The following is a 27,188-nucleotide window of genomic DNA, read 5'->3' on the forward strand; positions in this document are numbered from 1 at the left end:
CACTTTTATTCACATTGGGTGCCTGAGGCAAAGGACAAGGACATATTTCCAACAAGCACTTTGTCAGTCACAGTATGGTGAACAGTCCTTTCTAATACCAAAATAAACATGAACCTTCTTTCAACTTAATCTGGAGCTTTATTTTTATACTATAGCAGAACAGTATACAAAAATTGTTTTGGAGGCAAATGCTTGTCTGAAAGAGCTTTGCTTTATTACACATGCAAGAAGTTCTGTTACTCGCATCTAAGTTCTACAGCACATCAGATGTCTAAGATCCATCCGATATGATAGCTACTACCATTTCTAGCAGAGGCAGGCAGTCTTTAGCTCTTCAGTTTCCAGAAGCACATCTAGTACGTCCAATGATAAAATATTATAGCAGCTGTAGTCTAGAACATCTGGAAGGTGAAAGGCTGTCCCCATTTGTTTTAGAGCATGTCAGTATTCAAATAGGATAGAATTCAGAAGAATCTATTTACATTTATTTTTTCCATGTGAACAATGCATATATGTTACATAAAATATATAGTAGCTACAATTTCACATAGTTTCACTTATGTTCATTTTAATTTATAACGTATTTTCCCCTGCAAACTCCCAACATGCAAGATCACTGAGGGGAAAAAGGACTAATTTGCATATCTGAAACAATATTAAAAACTGAATTCAACTTTTTTAAAAAAATAATAATTATATATAAAACATGGCTACTATTTCCATGATACTTGAACGGGCATAAAGTAAGTTGTGTACATATTCAGAGTTTGCTAGCTTATATTAAAACTTCCATCTGAACTTTACAATTTGTGAAGAAAATATTATCAATATTTATAGAAAACAAAAGAAACCTACTTTATCTGAGTGCAGATTTTATAGATTATACCCTTTGAAACCTTTTAAAGCCAACAAAAAATTACAGCCATAAATAAAAATGGTAAAAGTGTTATCAGCAAAGTGTTATCAGTTGCTTACATGTAACATGTTCTTACACAGATATTTCGAGTATTAAAATGGAGCCTCTTTTGGGGTCTTCCACAACATGTCACATTTAAGTCTAATACATATAATTTCAGCTCCCTCCTCCCCCGGTTTTAAAGTAAGAGCAATTTTTTTACATACGCCTTCTGAGGGACCATAACTCTGGTTCCCAGGTGCATCTCAGCTGTAATGTATGACACTCATATTACTGTGCCTGGTTGACACCTCCTTTCTAGAGTTGTTCTTGGTGCACATTTATCAGTCTGGCGGTAGCCTCTTGGTGAAATGCCGGGTTTAAATTCAGTTCTGATTCATTTAAAATATAGCAACAACATTTCTGAACTTATAAAAAAGGGGGCTTTATTGAAAGGCACTTACATTACTTTTGTTCAAGTATATTATACCAGCATTACCTTTCTGAAATGATGTGGCTTTTCTTCTTTTTTGAGAAACCATGTATTCTGCAGTCCAGTGATAAGTGAAAAACAGATTTTTCCCAAACTCCAGTACAGTATTAAAAGAAGGAAAGAATTATAACATGTTTTAGAACATTCACATGATGAACTTCCTGGTTCAATAATATTCAAATAAAATGTTTAACACTCGTTCAGGTTCTAACAGGCTACACCTTCTGATGGAACTGCCTCAGCAGAATTAGGAGAGGGTGATCCCACACTATCTCTTCCCCCCCCCCCCATGTACTGCAGCCAATAAAACCTGCTTCAGAGGGCTGGAAACCACTTGGGACCGTTTTAGACTGCATGGGGCATGAGAATGGAAGAAAGGTCAGCCATCAATGTGACATCAGATTTTAGCCTCATTTCTCCAAGGAAACCATTAAATATGAAATGCTGGACCCATTTTATTTCCAAAATCAAACACATTAACTTTTTCTCATACAGCTATATTTGTACTTTCATTCCTACACGTATCTTCACACCCATGCTTTCCACCCTGGAAAGAGGCGGCTCAGATTCTTTGGGTCCATGGCCTGCTGTATGAGAAGGTTCACCTGGCCTCCCACGCTGAGCACGGTTCCCTCTTCAACTCCTTTCAGTTTCTCCTGAAGCCGCATCAGGACACGCTCTGCCACTTTATTAAATGTCTGATTATCCCCACTGAGAATAAGAAAACAGTTTAAGGAGCCCTGTAGAGGCACGCACTATTGATGAATAACTAATAGTAGAGTAGAGAGTAGACAGAGATCACTTACTTTGCTTTTTTCTTACTTTCTTGGTTATCAGCACCGAGGCTGGAGCTGACATCACCCTCATCTTCTGGCCTTTGTTGCAGATACAATGCTTTTAAAGGGTTCATAGTCCAGTCAAAAAGAGGGTCATACAGAAGTACCTGGATATAGCACAACACAGATATGCATGTCGAAATGAAACAATTCAACACTCACTTTAGTAGGATTCCCACTAATCAAGAATGGTGCCCTTTTTGATTCATGGTTTTTTTAAAAAGTATGATAGTTTAAAGGTAGAGATGGGCATGAACTGCTGGTTCGGTGGTTCCCAGACCCATCATCCAGAGGCAATGCCCAGAGGAGGCGGGGCAGGAAAGCCAGGTGCTACCTCTGAGTAGGTGCCAGCCAGAGGAAGTGGGGCTGAGAACTGTTGAACACCTGCTCGTCTGCAGGACAACCTGGCAAAGTAGTGGTTTGAGCCCATCATGAATAAGCTTATGGGGCTTTTTAAAAAGACAAATGAATTCCTTTGTTTTCATTTGCAGCCATGTAAAAACACATACCTCTACAATAGTGAGTAAAGCCTCTTGGGAATTTCTCATAACTGCCATTGTTTTTTCACAGCATCTATAAGATATTTTCAAACAAATACTAATTTTCAAACTACTCCCACAAACAATTTTGTCATAAAAGACTTAATTTTGCATTTGGCTCTCAATAGGCTACATGCTATGTTGCAATCAACACAGTGTTCAAAATTTAGTTGCTGGGCAGTTAACTCAATAATGTGAACAGCCGAATCTCTGTTGCACTGAAATGCGTAGAAAAGAGACACGGTTGTACAATGCATATTTTACCTCCTGAAGACGCCCTCTACACCAGTGATGCCCATTCCATCTACTATATCTCTTGTAAGCCGGAAGGGTACAGTCTCTGGGGTAGGAAGGATTTTGCCTTGCTCAAAAGCAACACCTAACAAAGAGGAAAGAAAAAAAATTCTTAATACCATTGACAGAAGCAAAGTAAGTAAAATCTGAGTAGCTGATTCTATGCATACCTAGATCAATGTGTACAAGTTCCGCAGTCTGCTCATCTAACAGAATATTCTGCACATGTCTGTCTCCAAGACCAAGTATGTAGCCAACTGAAAAAAAGTTGTCCAAATGAAACCACAAGTATTTATTTATTTCATTAATTTATATACTGCCCCATTAGTGCAATACACTATTCTGGGCAATTAACAATCAATAAAATCAAACGATCAAAACAAATCAAAGGCACTGAAAATCTTACAAATAAAATTGAAATCATTAAAACTAATCCCAGATAGCGCAATACTTCATCATAAATTGGCAGGGCACAAGGTGAAAATTCATATGAGGCTGCAATTGAAAGCCTCTCTGAAGAGCAATGTTTTCAGCAGCCTCTTAAAGATGGGCAGGGAAGGGGCCAGATGCAGATCAACTACAAACTAGTTCCAAAGAGTTGGCACCACTGCCAAGAAGGCCTGGCTTCTAGTTTTTTATTTATTTTATTTATTGGATTTCTATCCCGCCCATCTAGACAAATGTCTACTCTGGGCAGTTTACAAATTTAAAAACAAAAAAAAACCCCATATATTATAGATGCAAAGTGGCAAAGATACTGTATTTTTCGCTCTATAAGACGCACTTTTTCCACACAAAACGGGGGGGGGGGGGGTGGAAAGTCTGTGCGTCTTATGGAGCGAAGAAAACAGATTATTTTTTTCTGTTTTCTTCTCCTAAAAATCTGGTGCGTCTTATGGAGAGGTGCGTCTTATGGAGCGAAAAATATGGTAGATCCAAAATAGCCAAGTTTTAAGTTTATTCCTGAAATAAACTTAATGTTTTTCTGGCCTCCTTTGGTGTGGCCACCTGGAGGAGCATTGCCTGGGAGGATTCTGGTGGTGTGGGTAGATGACCCTGGGGAAAGATGCTCTGCCAAGTACATTGGGGTCTCTACTTAAGAACTTAATCTGCATTGGAAGGTGGTTCTCAAGTTGAAAAGTTCTTATGTTGAATCTGCATTTCCCATAGGAATGCATTGAAAACCATTTAATCCGTATCTGCTCTTTTCCGTCCATAGAAACTACAGTGGAACCTCTACTTAAGAACTTAATCAGTTTTGGAATGGTGTTCTTAAGTTGAAACGTTCTTAAGTTGAAGCAAAATTTCCCATAGGAATGGACTGAAAACCAATTAATCCATTCTGGCTGTTTTTCTGTTATGTAGAGGTGCGTTCGTACATTGAAGCATTAGTTCCTATAGGAACTAATGCAAAGCTGGTTAATGCGTACTCTACCACTAGGGGGAGAATTTTTTTTAACCTAAGATGACCTAAGGTTAAAAAAAGAGCAGGAAAGTTTTTTTTTTCCTGTTCTTATCTTGGATTTCTGTTCTCAAGTAGAAGCAAAATTTAGCAAATGGAGCTGTTCTTAAGTTGGATTGTTCTTAAGTAGGGACGTTCTTAAGTAGAGACCCCACTGTAACAGGGTCCCAAACTATAGACGGCTTTATAAGTGAGCACCAACACTTGACCTGGGATGTCACAGGTAGTCAGTGCAGGAGAGCCAAGACTAGGGAGGTGTGAACAAATTTACTCACACCCACCAGCAGCCTGGCAGCAGAACACAAACAGTAGAACTACCTCAACTGAAGAACTCTCCATAGATATTCCCTGTTGCATAATGCAAATGACAATGTCTATGGTGATTTCTTAAATTGAGGCAATTTGCCTCCAAAAGCGATGCCCCTACACAAGGGGGTTTTGGCTCGTGTTGATACCGCATTCTCCATCACAACCACCAGTCCCTAAGTGAAACAGGAACCTCCAAACTACTGGGATGCACTGAATTCTGTAATGTTAATACTGGGGGGGGGGACGGACATAGAAGGCTTCATTTCTATGGGAACTACCACATCATTAGATCTGAAAAAGTAAGGCTAATCAAAGCCTGCCAGAAAACGGCTAACTGTATTTCATGTTACCTATTGATGAAGTAGCAACACTTCGCGTATATGCCAACCTCTTCTCAAACCACACTGCTGGATCAAGAAATTTTTCCATGCAGAAATAGCGAAACACAGGTTGAAAATTCTGGCAAATGTCCATGAAGATGGCATATTTCTCTTCAAAATTTCTTTTTTGCGCATCCTTTGAAGGGAAGCACAAATAACTTAAAGCCAACATTTCTCTCTTGTTCAGTTTTGTCTAAAACTAAACTTGAAGACAGTATGAAAAATGCTTTCATTTTTTCTTCTTATGTACAGCTGTATGTGTAACAAATGGGCTAAATGACACAAAGCAAAAATACTAAAATATTTTCTTCCTCAAGATGATAATAGGTATGCAAGCAGGGTGTGTAGAAAATAAGGTAAAAACTGTAGTGAAATGTTACTCAGTATCCTGTTGTGTAGCTCCACCAATATAGTAGAATAATGTCACATTCAGCAGCAGATGGCATGAATTTGTCCCACTGTGCATTAGTTGCATGCAGCCCAGAATCACAGCAGGAACTCTTAATCACTGGCAATCTGCTGCTGCTAGTGACATCATTCCTACTATCTAACTGGAGCTATGGACTAGAAGGCAGGCCTTCTATTCAATGGGTAGGGTACTGGATTTAGGAGTGTGGAAGGCCACACTGTCCAGTGACATATTACGTGGTGTATTTCAATGCCAACAGAATTGGGACTTCCTTCCCCTCCTGATACAGGGACGTGGTGGCGCTGTGGGTTAAACCACAGAAGCCTCTGTGCTGCAGGGTCAGAAGACCAGCAGTTGTGAGATCAAATCCACATGACGGAGTGAGCTCCTGTCGCTTGTCCCATCTCCTACCAACCTAGCAGTTTGAAAGCATGTTAAAATGTGAGTAGATAAATAGGTACAACCAAGGTGGGAAGGTAACGGTATCGGGCTAGTCGCGCTGGCCATGTGATCACGGAAACTGTCTTCGGACAAATGCTGGCTCTATGGCTTGGAAACGGAGATGAGCACCGCACCCTAGAGCTGGACACGACGGGACTAAATGTCAAGGGGAACCTTTACCTCTCCTCCTGATAGATACAGCACTATGGGAAGAATGAGTGGCCCCAGTGGCCAGGAAAGAGTAACCAAAAATGAACTGTGATTCTTCATAGGTGCAACTAATTTGAAAGGTAAATAAAGAACCTTGGTAACCTATTGTGTCAAAATTTGCTCCACAGGATTCCAAGTCCTTGAAAGCATGTTTTTAGGGAGCATAGGGAGCTGGAAGATGGGGCGGCAGCAGGATGACTATTCTGATGGAATCAGGCAAGGTTACCATCAGAACTTAGCATGAGATTCAAGCCCCTGCTCAGCCAAGACACTCACTGGATAACATTCGTTTATCCTAACCTATTTCATAAAGACCCTAAACTACCCTTGAAGAAAGACAGGATACAAATAATACAGTTGTAGCTATAATTGTTTTCTGCTACAGCTGAAATGCATATATTTCAACACCTATGAATGGGACCTGAATGAATGAACACTACATATGGCTCTTTGAAGAGTTTATTCTCAGTTGTGCTGAAGAAAGCAAATTCTATTCATCTACCTGGCTCCATGACCCAGTGTTCTGCACTCACACATGGAGAAACATTACATTAAATATTAAAACAGCAAACAAATTATTATTCTTTTTCTGACTCACCATCATTTTCCTCTGGCAGTCTAAGCTGCTGTAATCTCTTGGCCTGTAACGTCTATGAGCACAGTTCTCTGTATTGATGAGGAATTCACCCAGAGGTATTGTTCCTGTACACCACTCTAAGACACCACTTCTCTGAGAGAGGGGAACCACCTAAGAAATAACCAGACATAATGTTAACAAGCCTACTTAACTATGATTAGTTCAAACGATGTCTCTTTGTAAACACAGGTAGCACAACTTGGTTCAAACCATGGTTACCATCTCCAGTTTATATGAGGCCTCCAGTCTGCTCCAGGGCAGATGCTTATGTGGAACTTTGTTGTCATTAAAAGGACAAAAGAGGAAGAACATCTCTCTAGAAGAAAAAAGCATGTGCTCATGACACTAACTCAGAGTTTTCAAACTGTGGATTGCAAGGAAAGGACAAATTATCTGCTCAGTGTGGAACGCTGATATTGCCTGCAGAAGGTGCCAGAGTGAATTCCCAGAAATATCTCAAGAAAAAGATGCTATGAAAGATTTAGACTTAAGAGGGCCACAGCCAGCCAGTCAAGGATATACATACTAAGCTGTCAGATCACTTCTCTGACCACACGGGGCAGCTTCATATGATGGAAGCAAAGGATAAAAACTCAGCAGCACAAGCTTTGCAAACAGAAAATCAAGATTTAATTTCTGTCATCTCCAGTTAAAAGGATACTAGTAGTAAGGATTAGGAAAGAGTCACTGCCGTGAATTGACTGTACTAAGGCAGTTGGATAAATAGTTCGTTTTTATAAGGCAGCATCATTATAAAGGAGTCCACATGACTCCCTTTCCCAGGATACTTTAGTGCAACTGCAACAAAGCTTGCCTTGTATCTGCGGATAGTTAGTTTCCTCTTCCTAGTTTCACTATTTTCCTGGAGCAGAGTATTGCACATCTGGAAAACCTGCTGCATGACAGCATCCTGTCGCAGGTCATCACGGCCCTTTAAGAGACATGAGAAATTATCACTTGTTATCACAATGGAACATTAACATAAAACAGAAGACCAAATAAATAAATAAATTCTGTGTGATCACTAAATAATTTTTTTTTTTACTCTGAAGCACTGTTGAGCTTGCCAGGGAAATGCAGCAAGGGTGGCTGATGAGAACAGCAACCAATCACAGAACAGAAAAATCTCACAGCCTGTGACTGGTTGCTGTTCTGATCAGTAATAGATTTAAGAAGATGAATTAAAAAAAACCACAGAAAAATAATATCGCATCCACTATGATTCTTTGGCTCTCTCTGATAAGCTCTGCAATGCTCAGTCTCTAGAATTCTGCAGGACTCAAAAACTCACCTGGCTTTTACTACTTTAGCAGTCTATAAGAAAGATATGACCTGTCCTCTTTTTTTTAACAAATACAAAAGTAACTCACACAGCCTGCCTTATGCATGTTTACTCAGAGGCAAGTGGAATGTGCACACACATAAATGGTCACAGGCAGCACCCTTAAACAGCAGGGAAGTCCTGCACAAATCACTCCATCCAAGACAAAGCTACCACATTATGCACAGTATTACTGATAGATCTGTTCTCACGATATACCTTTTATTTTTGGAGTTGCTCAAAAGCTTGGAAATACTTAGCAAATCTTGTAAATAACACACCAATGAAAAGCACTAGAACAATTGTCCTTGCATTCATCACAGCATCAGTTGCCAATTAATTTTCCACTCTTTTACTTTCCAACTCTGAAGCACTAGTGTCATGAAATAAAACTATTTTGAAACAGTGCAGCCATGAAAAAGAATGTCTTAGAAGAAAATCTGTATGTCTGAACAACATCTAGGGGCCTGCTCAGTATTTAAGACCATAACTTCTCAATTTGACGGAGTGAGACTTGAAATAAGCCTAACAAACTAAGAGATTGGTTGTTGTGGGTTTTTCGGACTCTTTGGCCATGTTCTGAAGGTTGTTCTTCTTGATGTTTTGCCAGTCTCTGTGGCCGGCATCTTCAGAGGACTGGAGTAGGAACTCTGTCCATCTGTTATGGACAGAGTTCCTACTCCAGTCCTCTGAAGATGCCGGCCACAGAGCCTGGCGAAACATCAGGAAGAACAACCATCAGAACATGGCCAAAGAGCCCGAAAAACTCACAACAACCATTAGAACCTGGCCGTGAAAGCCTTTGCAAATACATTAAACTAAGAGATTGCAATAGAGGTTCAGTCTTCTCCATTCAGTTGACAACTTTCTCTTTGTTTGTAATATTTCATGTTAGTCCAACACACCTTAACAAGTTGCCTCCTCTCTCTCCCATCTGATCCAACACAGTCTATTATTTTTGGTAGATTAACGCCTCCTGCTAGGCGAAATTCTGGGTTAAATGACCTCACTGTAACCAAATTTTCGTATTTTCCACTGGGATCCACCTGTAACACAAAAAAACCTTTATGCTGTTTAATCACGATCAATACTGCAATACTATCTACTACCATAAAACATCTGTTATAGTTTCTCTGATGCACTGTTCAAGACACATTAAAGCCCCTGAAATGACTGTGTGAGAACTATTACTGAGATAAGGAATCAATTTTGTTTACCTTAATTTCCATGGTCGGAACAACAACATTATCTAGATTCTTCAGCTTAGTAATAGGTTGGTCAGAAGGGATGCGTATCGCCTCTGCAAAAACAGTATGTTCTGTTTTCAGTACAATATTAATATTAAACACACACTGCTGCACAACCCACTCCCAAGAACAATGAAAGGCCATGGACAGTACATTAGGCTACGAACAAGCTGTTTATACCATTTGTCTGATATAGCTGAATGTATTCCAGAGATCTGAAGAGCTTTCTGCCCATTATATTTTAAAATGAGTTTCCTGTGCTGTTTCAATAAACAGATAGTCTGTCTACACAAGTGGACATAACTAGAAAACTAACACCTTCATAGTATTTTACAAAGCTTTCTCAGCTTACTGGCAAAGGAAAAGAGAAGAGAAGAGAAGAGAAGAAAGGAGGGGTAAAGGCAGAATATTGTAGCACTTTAAGAACCATTTCATCTCAATGTGAATTTTTGTGGATCAGAATGCCTTTCCTCTGACACAATTAGTGGAAATACTACATTCTCTGTATCGATACAGGTCCTCATGACTAGACGAGGATTCAGGCATTAGACAAAATGGCCGTGAAAGTCTTTGAGAATACATTAAAATGGCAATGGTTTGTTCACACAGGAATAAGACAATCAAGCTGTAGATCCTGGCCAGCATGATGGACTTGTCTGTCACAGGAATGATAAAATATCTTTCTGGGACAGAAGTCAGAGTCGATCAATGGAGAAAACTGTTTTATGCCCATAAGATATTACAGAAAACTGGGTTATTAATATATGTAAGTAGCTAAGAAGATTTGATCTGCATTGAGGCCCTTAGTGAGACTTGGTTATGTTGCCAATTTCTGCTGTTTCCCTCTTGACTTTCCTTTCATAATTCCTTCTTTTCTACAACAGCCACTTGGGGATTGCATAAAAGAGTTCCCTAGGAGGCTGAAGTGTTCTGAAACTGGTGTCTCTGTGCTGCCAATCCTGATGTCAGATTTGTCTCCACTTACTCATTTGTACAAAAATTGTTCAGCTTGCCCCACATAGAAAGCAGAGATGGCATAAATCACATTAGAGAAGGATCAAGTACTTCAACGCCTGATGTTGTGACTGACACTGATGGGACTTTGATGACACCGCCAAATAGATATGTGAGCACAACTGGCATCTAGGTTAGTGACAGGATATTATTCCTGTCTGTCCCCACCACCACCAGCCAGGACCTGACAAGAACCATTGTCACTTTGCCTCTCGTCTGTGTCTTCATTTGGTCATGTATAAATATGAAATACATATTTGCATTCCTTTTGTCTAAGGAAGTGGATTCCAATTCATGTAAGCTTACACTGAAATAAAGCCACATAGCCTATGAAAAGAAAACTTAGAAGAGCTACAATATTTTGCCTCTTTTCTTTTCCTCTTCTTTCACCAACCTTTCTAGCACTCAGTCCTCTAAGACATTAAGTTCAAAATAAAACACTATGGAGAAGGAAACAGATACTTTGCACAAAACTAGACTACAGCTTAAACTGGAGATGATGAGTCCTTTTAATTACAACCAACCACCACAACGATCCATACTCCCTCAGCTCTTACTTCTGTGCGTTTTCCAGGGACTCGCATCCATGTTTGCTAAAGTGATATAAGAATCACAAAGGGTTTCAACATTTGTCACCATATCAGCTCTTTTCTTTTTTATAATGTTAATTATATTGCTGGCGGCCTCCATTCGATCCTAAAAATATTTTGTTTAAAAAAAAGAAGAAGAGAGAGAGAAGAAATACTCCTTAAACATCAACTTATACATATTTCAGATTAACTAATTCACACATTGAAAACAAAGGTGGATTAGGAATTTGGTCAAAACTCAGTGGGCAAATTCAACATTTATTTCTTTATTTAAAATGTTTTTACCCTGCCTTTCGCCTTTAAAATATCGGAAAACAATTACAACGGAAACACAAAACTTTTTTCACAGCCAAAAATTTGCACAAAACAGAAATCAGGAAAAATACCATATCAAGCAGGGAAGCTTCTTTCGGTGTGCTTTTGGTGAGTCTGCTTCTTCCAGGAGCTTCTGGTTTTGTCAGGAGTTCATCTTTGTTGGCATTTGCCAGGGCCAAGATTATAAACAGAGTATGATGTGGATGGTCTAGAGAAATTCTCGCTATCAGCTATTAAAATAAGGAGATTAGAAACATTTTTAAAGAGACAGCTAAAATGCATAGCTAAACTTTAAAACAAGCAAGTAACATTCAACAGCAATGATCAAAATGATTTAGTTTTTCACCAGCCTTCCTGACAAATGCCACATTCACTCAGGTGGATTTATTAGGACAGCTTTTGCATGGGTGCAAAACATGCGGCGTCTGAGTCACTTTAATCTTCTCTCAGCTATTTTTATGTATCTCAGTTGCATATACTTTGTTTGCAAAGCTAACAACAGTTCTAGAAACTAGCTCTTCTGCCATTTGGCTTCAATAATACCAATAATATGCACAAGTTCTATTTCTCATTATTTCTAATAAGCACTGCTTTTACTGGGGTCATTGTTTTTTGTTTGTTTTACCTGAAAGGCTAATTGTACTTTGTAGTTTTAGAAGAGGTAGCCATGTTATTTTGTGCTAGCATATCAGGCCAAAATAAAATAAAAAAAAAAAATATATAAAGATGACAAAAAACTTGTGGCACCTTAAAGATTAACAAGTCAACTTCCTCAGACAAGGTGCCACAAGATTTTTGTCACCTATTTCCCCCCTGCTGTTTCAGATTAGATTTCTAGAAGTACTATTGTACATGTGCTCTCCACATTCCTTTTTTCGCTAGAAGAAGAGTGAATGTCCACTACTGTAGCTGCAGAAATCTGGCCCCTTGCAGCCGCGGAGGACAATTTTGGTCTTGGCCTATGGAAACTGCCCACTTCATGCTAAGGAAGTCAAGTTTGCAACCCAAGGGAAAAATAGGTGAAGAACCCTAAGGTGCCAACTGTCCTCAAAGGAAGAGACTCTCCTCATCCCCAGCCAATAGCACTCTTCAGCCACAAGCTGAGACAAGTATATTGGGCTGGTGGTATTTTGTTGAAGGCCCTGCATGTTTATATCCAATTTTGAACAAGTTTCTTATACAGTACAGTAATCTACTTTCTGAGATGATGTCAGATCAGTTCAAAACCAGCAGCAAAAAATTAAATGAGTAAAATACGATGCTACACAAAAAGATTTACATCTTTGAGCATTTCTATGTAAAGTGAAGCGTCTTAGCTGAAGAAGAATTACATTGTTCAAAATCGGATGAAATCCAGTCGTCTTGGTTCCCATTCGAGCAGCCAGTTGATACATCAGAGGCAAGAATTTGTACGACGGTATTTTCCTCGCCTCCTTCTGTTTTATGGCAGAAGAGCATGTGATAAAGAAGGGAAACAAAGGAGTAAAAAAGCCTTTAGTGGTTTAACACACTGTACACAGGTACAGATGGGGTTACATTGTCGGATATTTTTATAAAGCATTAAGATTGTCAGACACAACTGCCTATTATTTTGTTATAGTATCTCACATCATGTCACTCACAGACAGCTGGAAGGGAAAGCCCAAAACATGAACATGTGGAAGAGTTTTTAACCCTGACTATACTGAAAACTAACTCTAATTTCTACTTCACCAAAAGCTAGGAGGAACCTGATTTTGCTATAGAAATACTGAAGTAACAAAGGTGCAGTGAGACTAACGTGCATCATGGCATTGACTTCAGCAATTCCAGAGTTCTCCAGCCAGAGAGAGCAGAGCCGGAAGATCCACATGTCATGCTCTTCCCCACTCAATAAGCAGCTGATGTAGTTCTCAATGGCTTTGCACAAGAAACGTTTACGATCCTCTCCCAGGGCACGAATTGCACATTCGTCAAGTTCCAGTTCCCGTTGAACTTTGACCGTATATCTTTGAAACAAAAATGTAGAAATACCATCACATGTTTAAACTGACAGATGCTTTCTTTCCTTTAAAAAAAATGTTTCACTGTGCCATAACAAATGTATGTTCTACAGCTACAATGATCTGAGTTTTCTGGACAGCACAATTAAATCAAACAATTGAAACAGCACAAAAAGGCAAAAAACAAATATCTTCAATTAATTCGCTTCACTTTTTCCTAAGAAAGCATACAATGAACTACAGCCAGGTGACCAGCAAGTTTACAATTTGCTAACCAATTACCAGCCCTCTCTTAACTTGCCTTCAATGGAGTAGTGATATGACACTGCCATGAGACCTACCTGTTGGCCTGAACCTTGTGCTCCCTTAAAAGGCCAACTTCTTCCTTGGCTTTTTTCAGTAAAGCTTGCTTATTCTCAAACTCTGATGACTTCATATAGTTCTCAATTCTTTGATACTGGGTGTCCGAATAACGAGCCAGAGACAGAAAAGCCTTCATCTTTGCATTTTTTAGCTCATCGCTGCTGTTCACAGTTTGATTCCCAGCAACTTCTACAGCCTACAACCAAAGTTATAAAAATAATAACAAGCCTTCCAATCAGCAAATAACAATTGTTTAACAATAGAGCAAATAAAATGGCCAACATAATTTTCTTTGCAAAAGTTGATCCCAGCTTCCTTACCTTTTCCAAGTAGTTCTGCATAATAATGGTAGGATTCTCTAAACAAGTCTCTGCTAACCAGCTTCCACATAATCTCAGACATTCTGTGTAAATTAACCTCAGACTTGGATCTTTCTCAACCTGTGAAAAATATATTCATACAAGTCAGACATACTCACTAATATGTAAAATGACTCCTTATCAGAAATGTTAACTCGTTATTTTCAATTTTTACTGAAGTTTAAAAAAAAGCTTTGGTCCTTTTAATACAAGTATGTCACAGCATGAGATTTTGTACTTGTGTTTCCTCAGAACAGAACAAATGTTTAAACGGGTTATTGAGTGAAAAGAGCATTAGAAGTACCATATTACCTTGAACCAATCATCATCCAATTTCTTTATCATCTCCTTTAGAATACTCAGAGCTAAACTTTCTTCCTTTTTAGCCCAGAAAACCTGAGCTTCCTCTAGCTGCCAGGCAGATACTCCATGTCCAAAAGGACTGTACTGCTTAATTTGAAATACTGCTCTTTCTGAAAGCTGAAAAACAGACAGGTAGACAAACAAAAAAAAGAGTTCATATATTGCTCCTGTTTTTGAAACATGATTCAAACCTTCATACTTCTGGAACCCAGTATTAGTTTATTCTAGTTGTAATATATTCCTGAAAGAATTCAGTGTTTATGTATGTACCTTTTTAAAGAATGCCTCAGTGTTTATAAGTGTGTTTATATATGTTTATAGATTGTGTTGTGGTGACGTAATTCCATGATGCCTCACTATTGGTTAAACTGTACAACTATAATTCCATCGCATATCCCTGGGTAGCTAACTAAACATTAAATAAGAAAGCTAGATCAAATATTTATTTATTTATTTATTTATTTATTTGATTTATACCCCGCCCATCTGGTCTAATTTGCAAGCTAATTAAAATATATTTGTAAGCAAATACCATGTTTCCCCAAAAATGACATGGTCCTATATTAATTTTTGCTCCAGAAAATGCATTAGGGCTTATTTTCAAGGGATGTTTTATTTTTTTCATGTACAACAATCTATTCAAAGACAGTCATGTCATCTTCTTCTGGTTGTGGGCAGGGTTCCACTTAACTGGGGCTTATTTTTGGGGTAGGGCTTATATTATGAGCATCTTGGAAAATCATACTAGGGCTTATTTTCAGGTTAGGTGTTATTTTTGGGGAAACAGGATAGCTTTAATTGGATGAAGTGTTTGGGTAAATATTGCATATTGAAGCAGATTAAATTCCATTTGTAGTAGAATGTAAGCAGTTGAACCGTGTAAATTGATGATTGAAAGGACATATACTGTACTGTCCAAAGCAAAATGATAGCGATCTTCATATGTTTTAAAGGCAGCCATGTGGAAGATGGAACAAACATTAGGAAGCACTTTTTGATAGTAAGAACTCTCTGACAGTAGAATGGATTGCCTCAGAACAGCGGTTCCCAACTGTGGGTCCCCAGAAGCCTTCACTAACTGTGCTGGCCAGGATTTCTGGGAGTTGTAGTCCAAGAACATCAGGGGGGCCCCAAGGTCAGAAACCACTGCCTTGAAAGATGGTGGACTCTCCTTAATTGGATGTTTTTAAAGAAAGCCTATTTGGGTGCAACACTCAGTCTTACCTGTGTATTTTTTGCCACCCGAGCCAATCTGGACAGCTCCACAAGATGTTTGGTAAGGACCTCTTTAATGCATTCCCGTTTGGCATTTTCACTTTCTTTTCCCAGTAGCATGTTCAGAATGACTGTGCGCAGAGCCATGATGGGCTCCTGGAAACTGAAGTCACTATCCTGGAGAAGTTGAGACTGCCTCTGCCACTTCAGATACATGCCAGTCAGCTGGCTATTTGTAGCAGATCTAAAAGCAAGAGAAAGTATGAATCTGACAAAATAATTACTAGGACAATAGCTAGACACAGGCCTGACTGAGGTCTCAAACTTTTGTAAAAACACAACAGAAAGCAAGTAGACAAATCTCTCTTTCTTTCAAAACAAAACAAAAACCAAACCAAACCAAAGCAAAACAAAAAACCCAGCATATGAAGGGCTTTACATGGGTTTAGGATTAGTAATAACAATATTTTATGCACATGTCATGGTTTGATCCAGAGTGAAGGTAGGATGAAGGAATGGAATTAACAATCTCCATACAAATGCTGCTATTCTAAAAAAAAACTACATGCAGATTGAGAACTGAGCCACAACCAGAATTCTGTTGGTGTTAACATAAGGCTTGCACAACTTGCTGCACACAAGTGACAAGACACCTGGGTGCAAATGGCTTCACTAGATTTTGTCCATTCTCTAAATCTGTATGATAAACTCAATTCAGATTCCTTAATTATTTGGTTCTGAACAATCATGTTTGAAGAAATGTTTCTCAGACTTACAACCCAGTCTTAAAACTGGAGGCACAAAACAACATGTTCTCACTGTATTTTTGTTCCTCTGGAGTCTTTTAGACTCAGGTATTTCAAGGGGTACCCAATGTATTCACACATACTGGTTTTATACTTGTACAAGGATTTTATTTAAAATCTTCCAGAACTAAGTTATGAGGCTGGAACAGAATTCTCCCCCATAGATGACACACAGAGATCAAAAACCCAAATATGTGATGCGCAGGGGCCAGAAATGCAATTGCTTTGGCTGAAACCTCTCAAGAAACATATTTATCGTATTTTTCTGTTTATAAGATACTCCCCCTTTTCTAAACCCCCAAATTAGAAAATTTGCACGACCGCACCCCTTTGATCCTGGTGCCCTTTCACAGCTGCATTACCTACTTTCTAAGCCCCCGTGGGGCTTAGGAAGTGGGTAACGCAGCCATGAAAAGTGCCAGGAACACACTCACACCCCTTTGATTCTGGCGCCCTTTCACGGCTGCGTTACCCACTTCCTAAACCCCACGAGGCAGGGAAAAGCGGCTGCCTTCCGTGTAAAACAACCCTCAATTTTTTGTCTAATTGTTTAAGTAAAAAGTGTCATTTTATACACAGGAAAATATGGTACATAGTGTGAGACAGAAGGCGAGAGGGATACCCCACTTGCTGGAGAGCCGTCCCTTCCCCACAACAAGGATAAGGAGGAAAGACCCCAGCCAGCATCAGAGCCTGCGGCAGAAGCTCAGGAAGAGACAGAAATAGAGGAGCTGACCGAAGAGATACAGAGAGTAACGATGAGAGAGGTTCAGGAGGAATGGGCAGGAAAAGAGAGGAAAAAGAGGGTGGAGTTTGAGGCAGGAACAGGGGAGGTAAAAAGGAAAAAGAGTCAGTTACTGCCCGGTTGGGAATGGGTGTGGATGGAGGATCCCTGGACGGGATTATGGGAGAGGCTAAGAGTGCCTAAAGAGGAGGCGGATTACAGAAGGAGAAAGGAGATCCCACCCAGACCCTCTTATTGGGGAGAAGCCGAGGCTAGAGAGTGGAGGAGGAGATTGAGAGAAGAGAAAGAGTGGAGAGAGAAAGGAGAGAGAGGCTAGAATGGAGAATAAGAGAGATGAGAAAGAGGAGTTACAGGGAGGACCCTGGGAGAACTGAGACCCTGAGAGACGAACCCTGTGGAATGGCATTTGGGATGACGAGACTGTGCCCTTGCTGGAAGGTTCAACGGGGTAGACTGTGAGAGACTGGGTCCCCACCGATTTACCAGGACCATGGGAAAATAGTTATGGTATCCCGTTCCTGTTTTGACGATTGGAAGCCCCTTCTGGACCCATTGGCAGAAGGAGAAAAGACTCACAATCATGTTACAGACACTTGTTTATTGTTAAATGCACCGATAAATCTGTCACCTGTTTTGAAGCAACAAAAATCTACCGATTTCTTTGAATTGAATGTAGAGCCAAAAGTCAAACCCTCACACATAACTTCACAAAACACTGTATTATCTCAGACCAGATTATTTGTGTTGTGTCAGGTACGCAGACAGAAATTATTGAGAATGTCCAGATCTCGGTTAAAAGAACATTTCAGTTAGTATTATTTTTCAAAATATTTTGTCAACAGTAGTATCATCTACATCCTACCTTTTTAAAAAAGCCAGCAATTTAAATTCTAGTAAGATTTATAAGAAGGAATGCAGATCGGGGTCATGAGGCACAAAAGAAAATCATTATTTGCACAGGGCAAATGTGTAAACACATCCAGAGAAATAATATTATGAAAAGAAGGCATGGGAAGAAAGAGTAAAATACCCAGAGAAAAGCTGTCCGACACACTCAAGCTCTCCGATCGTCTGTAGTCTGCATAGTGTAGGTAGCAATGAATACACAGACTCAAGACTACCTTTAGACAGATCTTCCACTTCCTTGATTCTTTGAATGCAAAAAAGAAACATTATGATTACTCTCTACTAATCCATTTCAAATCCCACAAAAACAACATTCAGAAATTATAAAGGTATTGCAGCATGCCATGTTTAGGCAAAACATACATTTTATTCGAAAGACAAAAAAGAACACCCATGCATAAAAACCTCTCTGTGAAAAATAAGGCTAGTCTTAGAACTGCAGAGCTGGAAAGGACTTTATGGATCATCGAGTCCAGACCATGTCAAGGAGGCACAGTGAGTCCCTACCTCAGACTCAGCACGTATTTAAACCACTGAGCTATCCAATAGAAATAAAAGAGCATTTTTTGAATTATGTATCAAGTTGCACACCATATTATATGAGAAGGGGTGAACAGTTACTTTATGGGAGCAAACTTCTTTTTAAAGTTAATTTACTCCTTGGCTCCGTCAACTCTATTTCCTCTCTTAAAATTAATAGTATATCTCTAATATTCCAGATTTTTGTCTCTTAAGGTTCATATTGCCCCGTCGTGCCTTAAAATCTATTCATCAGCAGCGGCACAGACATTTCAAAACATGAAGCGGTGATTATTATTTGTGCATATTTTACTAACAGTACAACATGATAACATTTTATTCTGTTAACAGCACATATAAGAAATTCTGTAAAAATATTCAGAGTTTACTATTTACCTTGCACACTTCAGTCTTTCATAAAATGTAGAGAATTCTTTGTCCTTTAAACACTGCAGAGCATCATATAATGATTCATGGTACCCTTTTTCTCCGATGTCATCACTTCAAAGACAACAAAATTATATTTGTATTTAAACATTGTATTAAACTGGTCTCTATTACAGTAGATATTAAGCAGATTTAACAACAGAACTCAGATAAACCTCTTTCTTAGGTAAAAAGCTAGAAATATGTAGCATGATCAAATCTGAATATAAATTTAAAATATTATAATTTAAATGAAAGGAAAATTTGCATTACCTGGCAGAAAAAAACTGATCCCATTGCATATTCCTCCAAGCAGCCTGATAACGAATCTCTTGTAGTTCCACTGAATATTCATGATTTTCCTGTTCTAGTCCTTTTAAGTAGATGGAGAGTGTATCACATAGACCAAAATTCTGCAAGGCCTATAGATCAGTAAGAGATGAGATTAATATCCGAATACTGTAATCTGGTTTGCTTTCTGAAAACACCAGCTTTACTCACAGGAACATATTTACTAGAAGTTGTGGTCCTAGTGGGTTTATTTTATCTTAAGTTTAGGTTCAGGGAAAAATATAATTTAGATCATCAACTCTTCACAGCACCACAGCCAAAATCACTTTCTGCACAGCATAGGCTACCATGATTATCTATATATGCAGGCTCCTCTACTACTTCCAATCACAGACACCTGCATGCTCCCCACTGATCAGAGATTAGAAGTAAAGATGAATTCTTTCTTAATTGATTCATTATTAATAGTGCTAACCTCTGAGAAATTGGCCAGACCTCTATGTGAAATAGATCCCAAGTTCTGCCATAAAAGAGGCCACTGAAAAAGCCAAATACTGAAGAAGATACGTAGACCATGATGAAATCCTAGCATTTCAGCAGGACTGGTTTTTAATAATTGTGTTCAAACTCTTTTAGTGGCCACAAAATGAACAATATTTCTATGTACTGCTCCTTGAACAAATTGGCAAAGCAACTACTAATGATCAAAACAATAAAATCCTCTTCAATAAAAACCAGTGCCAGATGACCGCCATTCTTGTTTCGTAATGAGAGTTACCTCTATTATTCCTGCTTGTCGAGTTAATGGTGGAAGACTTCTTTCTAAGTCATAAGTTACCAGGGCTTTCCCCCATACAGCTTCATGTTCATATGTTCTTATTCTGTTACAGAAAAGGTAGTATTATCATTTCTAACATATTGTCTTCAGATATAATTATTGATTTTCAAATTGAATTAATACCTAGCTAATGGCTGCAGCACTCTTCCTCCACCACAGCCATAGATACTGTCTGGTTCTCCTATACTTCTGTATATATCCATAAGAAGGTCCTAAACGTAACAGAAGATAGTTAAGTGATAATTTTCTATTCTGTATAGTATGACTATCAGTAGAAAGTATGTATTACATATTGGTCTTTGGCTATTTTATAAAGTTTTTGCACAGAGAGACAGCTGACTTACAGCAAGGGTGGGGAACTTTTTTTGGAGGGGGGGGTTACATAGGTCCTGTTCCCCAACCCAAATATTGATGGCATGGTACCAGAAGATGTTCTACTTTTTCCCCCAACATAACCAATGGGGAAGCTTCCAGAAAGCACAAACCACCTTAAAACCAAGGAGTTTGCAGCGGTGGCAAAACACCATCAAAAAAGTCATCTGCAAACAGTAGTTCAGTAGAGGGAGCAGCAGTGAGCAGGGTTACATGTGGGAATCTATGGGCTACATTTTACCCCACTAATTTTACAGTATTCAGCATAAATTATATTCTTTGTAGGTGCAAGATCTGGACCCACAGAGAGCATACAAGCTATATTCAGAGCCAAATACAACACTTTCCTTCTATGCATAAAGGCCAGGATCCATCTTTTTGATGAACCTGGCAAACTGTTTTCAAGACTGAGGGAGTTTCAAAAACAGGTTCTGTTGTCCAAATAAGTAAATTTCAAAATTGTAGTGGCCTCAGCACCTTACCGGAATCCCATTAGATTGTACAGTCAACATGGGTAAATGGCCGTAACATGCACAAGGCAAAAGGCTCTAGGCTACAATATTCCTTCCACTCCTAGAACTCAAAAGTATTAAAATAGTTTCAGAGCACCATCTTTCCTATGAATCACAATGAAATCTGAGGCCATACTTCCAAATACTCTGAAATTTATAGGGCCTTTCAAAGTCAATAATTTAATTTATGGAGGTCAGTGGGGGTCATAACACTGTTGACCATGAATCACATGCTGGCAGTCTTAAAACATTTCTCTTGGTGAAACAGTACAATTTCTTTGTGCTGAACATAAAGTATACCTGCAAACTTATCCCAGTTTCTTCTCTACTCTTGACACTCAAACAGGTTAACGTTGAATTCTGACTTTCTTCCTCAAATGTTAGACGTGCAACTGCTTTGGAAGTAGACCTAAAGAAGAGAAGTGCCAAAGCTGGATATACATTTTATCCGTCCTTTAAGAAATGGTCTCCATCAAAAAGTTGTTGCTACTGTATGAAGCTATGAGAGATCCCAATAATAATCATGTGTTGTCAAGTCAATTCAGACTTATTGTGAGTTTTTTCAGGGTTTTCAAGGTAGAGAATACTCAGAAGTGGTTTACCATTCCTTTCTTCTGGGGGCATTCTGGGACTGTGCAGCTTGCCCTTGGCCATATAGGCTGGCTTTTCCCCCTGGAAGCACAGTGAAGAATCAAGCTCTCAAACTCTGACTCTGCAGCCAAATACCTAAACCACTGGTTCTTAACCTTGGGTTACTCAGGAGTTTTGGACTGCAACTCCCAGAAGCCTTCACCACCAGCTGTCCTGACTGGGGTTTCTGGGAGTTGCAGTTCAAAAGCATCCGAGTAACAAAGGTTAAGAACCACTGACCTAAACTACTGAACTATCCAACCAGCCTTATGAGAGGTTCAGGCACTGCCCAATTTCTTAGAGTAACTGGTTGGATGTCCTTAAGAAAGTATGTCCCATCATCATCCTAATAGAAGCTGGATAACTATATAAAGAGTTCTGAACATACAACAATCTGCTTTTAAATAAATCATTTTGATTTATTTTATTTTAAACTATTATTTCCATGAGATTTAACAAACAGCAATAGGACATTCTAGTACTGTATATAATCACAATGACTTTAGTGAGGTATTTTACCGAAATTAATGGTCAAATCCATGGTTTGCTTTTATCTAAAAGCTATATTTTAACAACAGATACGTTCTAATGTGCAAGGAAAACTATATCAAGTACCACTGCAATTCCTCCACTGCCAATGGTTAAAAAGAACATTGAGTCAAATGCATTTTCCATGTACATGTACAGGACTGTCCCAAGACATACAGAAGCCAAGGGCAAGCCAGTATCTTCACCTCCATTCCATGCACGGAATGAATACCCATCTTACTTCAGCACTGGCTTCAAACAGATACAGCAACTAGGAGCAGCAGACTAGCTTGTGGGAATACAGAAACCATGTGGCATACATAGCTTTGTCCTTAACAGAAGGGAACAAGCAGTAAGTTCAGAAATAAGAGTAGGGAAGGACGGCTGCTCTTGCTCCATCCTACACCCAGCATCTGCTAGTCAGGTAACCATCTCACTTTGCCTAAGAGTATTTATTTATTTGGCTTTCACCCCACCCATCTAGATTCAAACAAATCTACTCTGGGCAGCTTACAGTCCGAGCAATATAAAACAAGAATTAAAACAGACAATATCCAATCAAAAAAGGAAAGTAAGCAAAGTCCAAGATGGGAAAGCACAGGGAACCAAGTGATGGAAGAGGGGAAGGTCTGCCTGAAGAACCAAGTCTTCAGCTTGTTCTTAAAAACTCCTATCAAGGGTGCCAGGCGAATCTCAGGTGGCAAGATGTTCCCTGAGGGGCCACCACTGAGAAGGCCCGGTTTCTTAGGCGTACTGCTTCAGGGTATGTAGTGGTATAATCTATAATAAATAGGATGAATCTATCTCCTCTTCTAGCCATTCTCTTTCCAGACCTCTCTCGGGGTCAAGCCCTGCAGTAGGGCCAGTCCCACACATCCACAAAAGCTATTGTTTTGATATGAAAGTGAATATGCTGCATTTGACATTAGTACCTTTCTTGCTGTTTGACTAAGTTTATCTTGTCAGCATAGATTTCTGCATACAGCAAGGCTGTGAAGTGAGCAGCGCAGGACTGGGCTACCATGGCAATCTGAAGATAATTCAGATCCAACCAAAAGCTGTCATCAAAGACAGTACTTGAAGGATTCCTGGAAAAAAAATTAAATAAAAACACATGTGCCTTAATTTAAAAAACTGGTTCAAATTGAAAGAGATTATTATTACACCTGAAGACTTCACTTTCCTGACATAAAAACTTGAAAAAATCGCTAGATATAGATAATTAAGAATTGTCAAATGACTAGTCAGTTGACTAAATTTAATCAACAAATACAATCCCAAGCAAAACAAGTAACTATTAATGTCTATTTTCAATCTCTACTAAGTATTTTTATAACAGAAAATATAAATCATAAATCATATTGATTAGCCTACACTGACCACAATTTTAAAGATAAAAGAACAGTAAATTGTACCCACTTCTTTTGCCGTCTTAAGTAGTCAACAATAGTAAGCATTGTTCTTTGAGATATTTTATCCACAGTTCCATTAGGAAGATTTTCTGAATCTATAATGGAAATATCTTTAATTAGTAGGTTAATAAATTATTGGTGTGCAATCCATATGTGCATCCTTACTTTTAGTAAGGCATAAGTAAAGTAGGCCCATTTGAATCAATGGTACATATAGAGGAGTCAATTTCTCAAATCTCTATAGATTAAATGGGTTTACTCAAGTGTAATTTACTATGCTAAGCCATAGGATTTTGGCCACAGAGACTACATCATAGGTTCAGAGAAAGAGTTTGAATCCAGAGAAAATGACCTGTTGTTTACCACAGCAAATTGCAAGTAGAGTAAGCCGGGTGAATTAGTGGGAATCAGTGAGCCAATTCCCCCATAGTAATGATTTATGTAAAGTAACAAGATTTTAGTCTGTGGTTCTTTACTCTCTTGAATTCAGCCTGTGTTTAAAAATTAACATAATAAGCATGAAAGGAACAAATTATTTCAGATCCTAAAATAATCTGAAATTCTGGTAGAGGAGAACCTTAATTGTTTTACCTGAATCTGAACATACAGGTGTAGATGACCTACTGGGAGACAACACATATTTACAACAAGCAGTGAAAAACTTCTGAATATATGTGGACAAAAGAGTTTGCCCAGATTCCTTTGAATCCTGAAGCAGGATATCGTGAATCAAGTAAGGAAGGACAGTCTGGCAACAATCCGTTTGAACCTAGAAAATAATCAAAATAAGATACAGAAAAGTTAGTTTGCCTCTTGTGTTCACTTAGAGCAAATCAACTTATGAAAGCAGTCTATGAAACTTTCATATATACACCTTCAAATCATCTTTGATTTGGCAATAAAAGGCAATAATGATAACAGAAGAAAGCCAGGACTATAGCAGATAGTCCTGCCAACTCCATTATTTTACCTCACACAAGGACTTCAGTAACCGAAGAGTTTCATTTTTTACCCCTCCACTATCCAATAATGTGCAAGTCAAGGTCTTGATCCAAACTTCATGGCTTTCATTCTGAGGAATCCACAGATTGGTGTTGTCCAAATCTTCTGAAAGAGTCTCTCTTTCTTTATCTGGTAGCTCTAAGAACTATGTTAAGGAAAAAATCAAGTTACTATTGTATTTCTTTACCAGAAATGTACACTTTTATTTCCTCAAGGCCATTAACTCCAACCTTTGTTTGACTAGGCTCCCAACTCTTTTTTCTTCACATACAGAACAAGTGAGATAAATAAACTGATATTTTAAGGGCTTTGCGGGGGGGGGGGGAGAGAAAGGATCACAAGCTTCATTCAGGCTGTTTGATGCATACGAATGACACAGCTAAACAAAACTGAAGAACCACAAGACCTGACAAACTGAACAGATTAATTCCACAAGGAAAAAGAATTCTGAATAGTCATAGAAACAAACAATGATAAAGAAAAGACTAGAGTAATATGGAAAGAAACCGTGGGGGAAAATTTTCAAAAGCTTAAAAGCAGATCAAGGTTCATTATACTGCTCAGGTGGTTTTTAGAGGACAGTGGAGGAAGGCACTCCACTAGGGGTGATTTGCCAGTAAGGGAGTCAGCAACCCTTAGCTCTCACACCGAAAGCTCTGAATTTCCAAGATGTTGTGCTGCATAAGCACAGAATCTATGCCTAGCTACCCAAGTGTCTACTCTTAGTCTAACATGTAGGGTTCTGTATCCCCCCCAAAGCCCTTGGTCCAATGCATAATGCTAAATTATATTGCTCCATATCCTGGGGGCCTTCCATGGACTCAAGCAATGTCCTTGATGAAGAATAGCGGTCTATACTGTATGCCATTTGCTTTTTCCAAGGTACACAGCTCTTAATGGGGCCAAACAATGACAGTATTCCTTCTCATTACAGCAGTATGCAGATTCCTGAAGCTTCCATGTGTCGTGTATTTCTCTCTCACTCTCTAAAGTGGCAAGGATGGGAACTACAGAGACTCATGAGCTCTTGCTCTTACGGCTACAGATTAAATAAAAGAAAAGCAGCTGGAGCTGCTCTCTGGGTTGAAGCAGAACCTGAACTGGGAAGATTTTCTGTTGGAAAAATGTTCATGGGCGTAGATGTCCCTGAAAGTGGCAGGGAAAAACAACCCGACTCAGGATGACTTTTAGTTAGGCCTCTGCATTTACATGCTAGAAAAATATAATACCTTTTTCTTAGACCCTCTGAAAGGAAGGAGGTAAACCAGCATAGGATCTGCTTTCACTTTGTAAATCTCCCAGAATGTATGACCAGTCTGAGTGGCCAAAATGTTTTTCAAACAAGCAGCAGCAGCTGATCGAACTTCAATACTGAAAGAACAACAACCTTTTTTTAGAATTTGGATAACAACCTCATAATAAGAACTTATCTAAAAGGCGACATCAATATACTTTTATCAACCATCCAACTGTAAACTTACCATTGATCTGTTAAAGCATTGTTTATGAGAGTCAACATTATGAAGATCCACTGAAGTTCTCGTTCTTCAAACAGATCAACTGCACTTAAGCAGGACACATTTTTATTATGTTGTAAAGCTGTGGTAGAAAAACTGATAGGCCCAATTTCTCCTAAACAACTTCCAACTGCTTCTGCAAATGTAATAAATATAAATTCAGAGATGGTTATGCATGCTAAAACAATATAAAAAGTTGCCAGCTGTCCCATCCTTTTTACAACAGCAGCAACAACATATTCATAGTGTCATAGATTTTACCACAGGAATTAGCATTCATCCTGAGGTCAGCAAGTCATGTCTTTGCATACAGATCTCTTTAATTAGGGAGGGAAACTTAGCCAGTCAAGGAATGCACTCATCCCTTGAATGCACTATGAACTCTCTGCTGTTCCACTGCTGAATATGCAACAAACATATTTCACAACAAACAAATGGTGTTTAAAATTTATGAGCAGATCTTTACTTTGGGGATGCTCTTAAGGTACAAATCTGCTCATAAAAAAGGGTGTCTGCAACTTGTTTTGAGGGGGGAAATTTCTGCTCTGTGAAAGTAAAACGACATTTTTCTTGTAGTGACAAAGGACAAAAAGGGGATGCAAAAAAGGACAGGATGCTCACCTGAAATTATTACCTGTGAATTTACACAGGTGAGTCAGAGTACCTGCATGAGGCCCTGTTCAGAAGCTTCTAGAATTGAAACCTCTTTTCTCTGGCTCCACCACCTCCTGTGTACTTTATGGTCACCTCTTCAGTGCTGGACTGCCATGGGAGGCAGTGGTGCTGAGCGTGACCATAGGCAGCAGGCAGGTTGTGAGTTCACAGAGGACCACTTGAAGAATCATAGTTACAGGTAAGCAATGTGTCCTCCTTCATCAGGGTCTTTGTGACCCACACATATGGGTGAACAGCAAGCTGTTTTTACCAGTGGAGGGTGTCCTTCTGCCAACACTGCAGAAAGCATGGCTGTGCTGAATGCTGTCCCAAGAAGCTTGGGCATCAATTCTATA

General features: G+C 39.0%; 1 protein-coding gene across 2 annotated transcripts in view; it reads right to left on the reverse strand.

Annotated features, from left to right (window-relative positions):
* Nucleotides 1–115: 115 nt before the first annotated feature.
* The window catches only part of ATM (ATM serine/threonine kinase), a 75,646-nt gene continuing 48,573 nt past the window's right edge, over nucleotides 116–27,188 (reverse strand). For both annotated transcript variants that reach the window (XM_072993656.2, XM_020803139.3), the window contains 30 exons: nucleotides 26,143–26,314; nucleotides 25,891–26,032; nucleotides 24,630–24,806; nucleotides 24,251–24,428; nucleotides 23,667–23,754; nucleotides 23,180–23,335; nucleotides 21,390–21,498; nucleotides 20,329–20,417; nucleotides 20,146–20,248; nucleotides 19,350–19,498; nucleotides 19,047–19,151; nucleotides 18,256–18,375; nucleotides 15,684–15,918; nucleotides 14,409–14,576; nucleotides 14,058–14,177; nucleotides 13,716–13,933; nucleotides 13,173–13,380; nucleotides 12,724–12,828; nucleotides 11,464–11,622; nucleotides 11,045–11,183; nucleotides 9,444–9,526; nucleotides 9,132–9,272; nucleotides 7,720–7,836; nucleotides 6,867–7,016; nucleotides 5,179–5,344; nucleotides 3,228–3,314; nucleotides 3,028–3,142; nucleotides 2,734–2,797; nucleotides 2,195–2,331; nucleotides 116–2,099 (listed from right to left, as the gene is read on the reverse strand). In XM_072993656.2, the coding sequence (XP_072849757.2) occupies nucleotides 1,916–2,099; nucleotides 2,195–2,331; nucleotides 2,734–2,797; nucleotides 3,028–3,142; nucleotides 3,228–3,314; nucleotides 5,179–5,344; nucleotides 6,867–7,016; nucleotides 7,720–7,836; nucleotides 9,132–9,272; nucleotides 9,444–9,526; nucleotides 11,045–11,183; nucleotides 11,464–11,622; nucleotides 12,724–12,828; nucleotides 13,173–13,380; nucleotides 13,716–13,933; nucleotides 14,058–14,177; nucleotides 14,409–14,576; nucleotides 15,684–15,918; nucleotides 18,256–18,375; nucleotides 19,047–19,151; nucleotides 19,350–19,498; nucleotides 20,146–20,248; nucleotides 20,329–20,417; nucleotides 21,390–21,498; nucleotides 23,180–23,335; nucleotides 23,667–23,754; nucleotides 24,251–24,428; nucleotides 24,630–24,806; nucleotides 25,891–26,032; nucleotides 26,143–26,314 (4,184 nt within the window). In that variant the 3' untranslated portion in view covers nucleotides 116–1,915. The remainder of the gene's footprint in view (nucleotides 2,100–2,194; nucleotides 2,332–2,733; nucleotides 2,798–3,027; nucleotides 3,143–3,227; nucleotides 3,315–5,178; nucleotides 5,345–6,866; nucleotides 7,017–7,719; nucleotides 7,837–9,131; nucleotides 9,273–9,443; nucleotides 9,527–11,044; nucleotides 11,184–11,463; nucleotides 11,623–12,723; nucleotides 12,829–13,172; nucleotides 13,381–13,715; nucleotides 13,934–14,057; nucleotides 14,178–14,408; nucleotides 14,577–15,683; nucleotides 15,919–18,255; nucleotides 18,376–19,046; nucleotides 19,152–19,349; nucleotides 19,499–20,145; nucleotides 20,249–20,328; nucleotides 20,418–21,389; nucleotides 21,499–23,179; nucleotides 23,336–23,666; nucleotides 23,755–24,250; nucleotides 24,429–24,629; nucleotides 24,807–25,890; nucleotides 26,033–26,142; nucleotides 26,315–27,188) is intronic.

This window comes from Pogona vitticeps, chromosome 3 (assembly GCF_051106095.1).
Source record: "Pogona vitticeps strain Pit_001003342236 chromosome 3, PviZW2.1, whole genome shotgun sequence".
Taxonomy (NCBI): Eukaryota; Metazoa; Chordata; class Lepidosauria; order Squamata; family Agamidae; genus Pogona; species Pogona vitticeps.